Source organism: Echinococcus granulosus (assembly GCF_000524195.1).
Source record: "Echinococcus granulosus chromosome Unknown EG_S00129, whole genome shotgun sequence".
In the NCBI taxonomy this organism is placed as follows: domain Eukaryota; kingdom Metazoa; phylum Platyhelminthes; class Cestoda; order Cyclophyllidea; family Taeniidae; genus Echinococcus; species Echinococcus granulosus.
This window is the reverse complement of record NW_020170509.1, coordinates 194414-197705: the sequence shown is the minus strand read 5'-3', so window position 1 is coordinate 197705 and position 3292 is coordinate 194414. Positions and strand designations below refer to the sequence as shown.

The 3292-nt window shown below is 39.6% G+C and overlaps 1 protein-coding gene across 1 annotated transcript; it reads right to left on the bottom strand. All coding sequences in view use genetic code 11, as the record gives it.

The window, feature by feature from the left end:
• Positions 1-252: 252 nt before the first annotated feature.
• On the bottom strand, positions 253-963 carry EGR_09048 (Transmembrane emp24 domain-containing protein; the record flags this gene model as incomplete). Its single annotated transcript, XM_024498297.1, has 2 exons — positions 253-374; positions 459-963. The coding sequence occupies 2 exons, from the start codon at positions 961-963 to the stop codon at positions 253-255; spliced, it is 627 nt and encodes a 208-aa protein (XP_024347305.1).
• Positions 964-3292: the final 2329 nt, after the last annotated feature.

The following is a 3292-nucleotide window of genomic DNA, read 5'->3' as shown; positions in this document are numbered from 1 at the left end:
TGCCAATGAATTAACGAAGCGGATAATCGGGATGAAAAAAGGTGTCAACGACAAAAAAAAATAATTACAAAGGGGTTTCGTAGTTTGCGCCACTGTTTATTTTTAATTATACAATGCGCTTGTACCCATATACATGGCTAGGTAGAAAATGGAAAATAAACGAGCAAGGGGAGAAGAACCAGAGAAGTTACGAAGGAAAACACGAGGCAGTAAATTGAACCCCTGTGACAGTTCTGTACACACCATATCAATTTACTCAATGAGTTTCTTTGACTTGAAGTAGCTTCGAAGGTAGAGAACCTGCCAAACTGCGAGCGCGATCAGACAGAGAATGGAGAACATTGAAAAGTACAAGACTCGACTATGTGTGGAGGCTGAAAAGGCAAAAGTAGGCGATAAAGAAAAATCATTGCAAAAAGAGGGGCAAAACTAATCAGTTCTGATAAAGCAAGTCATACCATTGATATCTCGCATGGCATCGGCCCTCTTGTGCATAGCGACGAAATCGCGAACAATAGAGTCAGTAAAATATTCAATCTTCTTGAGTTCAATTTCAACAGGTTTGAGATCTTTGGCCTGTGCAATGGCATCAATGTTCTTGGCCTCATCGCCCTGTTTGATATCGATGAATACCTCGCGTGTATCAACAACACCGCTTGCACCGAGGCAACGGAAGCAAACATCGAACGAATCCTCAACTTCGGAGGAAAAGGTGAACTTCCCACTGGTGGCGTCTGACTTTTGGAAAAACGTATGACCCTTGCTGTCTTTAACCTCAATGGAGACTTTGCTGGTGGGCCCATCGGTGATCGCGTAGGTCCCGACAACAATTTCATCCTTATCCATTTCATCGTGGATACACTTCAAATCTCCACTCTTTATGTCGAAGCTTAGAGCGACAACCGAGCGTAAACCGAACAAGGTTAATGAAAGAGAGAATCCCAAAGCAACAAACCAATTCATGCCACGCAAACAATAAACACGTAGAGATAGGCACTCGAAAAAGGCGCCCTCGTAACAACATACATTGCAAGTCAAGAAAACAGGATTAAGCTAAATGGCAAATTAGCTGATACAAGGCAAGAAAGAATTGTCATTAAACAAAAAAATAGTTCATTTTTGACTCTGAGTCTAGGCAGAGTGCAAGCAAAGCAATCCATCATTTCAAATGCGGTCATAAAGAGGTCACCAAGCAATTCATCGCACATTTATTTGAAAGTATCAGTTAAGCATTTAAATGTTTTATAAGAACCACTTAGAATAGTTAACTAAAGGTCAGGCTTCCCTTTGCTCTTTTTTATTGTGGTAAATGAGCCGTGGAACTGGTGTAGCGTCCCAAGACTTTCCTGAAGGCAAAAGAAGACACAATACTCTGGCAGAATATATATTTAGCGCAGAGAAGGTATCTGGGCTATTGGCGTGGCCCGAAATGCCTGCTCACCCAGCGAGGTACGAGAAGGCTAATTCAAGGTACAAAAGCGGCGCCTCACCAATACCTGGGGATAAACCACTATCGTATTACATTGTCTCTGATGCGTGCATAAAACAAAGTGGAAGTCTGATTTACAAGGTTTGGCTATAAAGTTGTGACACTGCAGCACAATCATCAACGCTCAAAAAAGTCTACATAGCTCAGAGCTCTAGGTAATGTCACCATCTCTGACTCCTTGTTATATTTTTCTTTATGAATATTTCATAAGCTTAAGCATGCAAACATAATCAACTATTAAATCGTGATCATCGCGCAATAAAACAGAAGACTGTGAGGGCTTATTAGTTTTTAGGTGGATTATTTAAAATGAGGACCAAAAATACGAAATGCGCTTTAGGAATATGTGGTTTCTCTGAATTGGTAAAGGGTCGTAGTTGTACGACAGAAGGTATCTTACCAACGTGCAAAAGAGATAAGGTTACTAGCTTAGCTTTGAGATCATGGCAGTAGATAAGGGTACGATCTGTGAAGACTCAAGAGGCAACTCAAGCAAACTCAGGGTTGAACAAGCTGCCCAAGTACCACAATGTCAACCAAGGCAAATGTCCATGATTTCAAATTGCCTAGACGTTTAAAGTTGTAATTGTAAGTAAGTCACACAACCTGTCCTGCATTTCGCAATCTTTGTCAATTTGAAAACTTTTTAGGAGTATAACTACTTTCGGTAAAACAAACCGACTGCCATTCGACATTTCATTCCATTTACATCAATCTCCTAATCCTGCAATTTTTTAGAACAGGTACTTTTAAATGGCAAATGTTACTAAAAATTGGTTGGGAAATAGTATATTATGGAGAATCCGGAATGTTTCTGGAATCGCAGATTGAAGGTGATGTCTAAGACTTCCGATATACCCAGCTCACTGACCAGATGTAACGCTTTTCAGTAATAACTCTTGGTTTTTGTAAAGAGGTAGCTTTGGGTCTCCTCCACTGTACCTTTACTGGGAGGACTGACCTCTTAGCCATGCCAGTAGTTCAAAACCAGCTGAATGTGGAAAACATATATTGCACTGCTATGTTATAGATCATCTAACTCTACTCCCGATAAAGTTGACACCTAAAACCCTAAAATTTTACTTGCAAATCTCCGGTTGTTTGTTTAACAGTCGATTTTGGCAACGAGCCACTTCGTAAAGACCGTTTTACCTAGTCAAATGGGCTAAGCTCCGAGACATGCCATTAGCTTCGTTACCTTCTGTATGTCAAACATGTATGTTCTGCTTATGTGACAAGGCATTTTTCGTCTTCGGAGAATTATTAGGACGCTACAATGCTTCCACAGCTCCCCAGTGCGTCAGCAGTCCATATCCTTCCATGCCAATAATTATGCACTTTTACCCACATGCCTCACTCCAGCGCATATTTGCAAAGGTATTCTATTTGTAGGCCATGATAATGCAAATAATGTATAATACATTGATAAAGAACAAATTATTTTAAATTTTGCATGCTTTTAAATGCATATTTTCTGTTTTTGAAAAATCTTATAAGTTGTGATGACTGTGCATTTAAGCAATGTACGTTTACGTATATAACAGGGACATAAAGACGTGCATGATTCCTAAAGTATGTTTAATATAAGCGAACCTATTTTTATGACTAATTATTATATCAAGACTTTCATTCTCTTGGATTGTTTAATTGCACTAACATAGATTGTAACTTAAGGCCAGTACACTTTCGAATATCCTAAGGAAAGGTGTAGGGTTGTCTTTCTCCTTTAGTTTGATCAAATGACCTCTCGGGCTAACGAGGAGGAAATTTGCTTTCTGCGGACAGTAAGATATCCATTTCAAT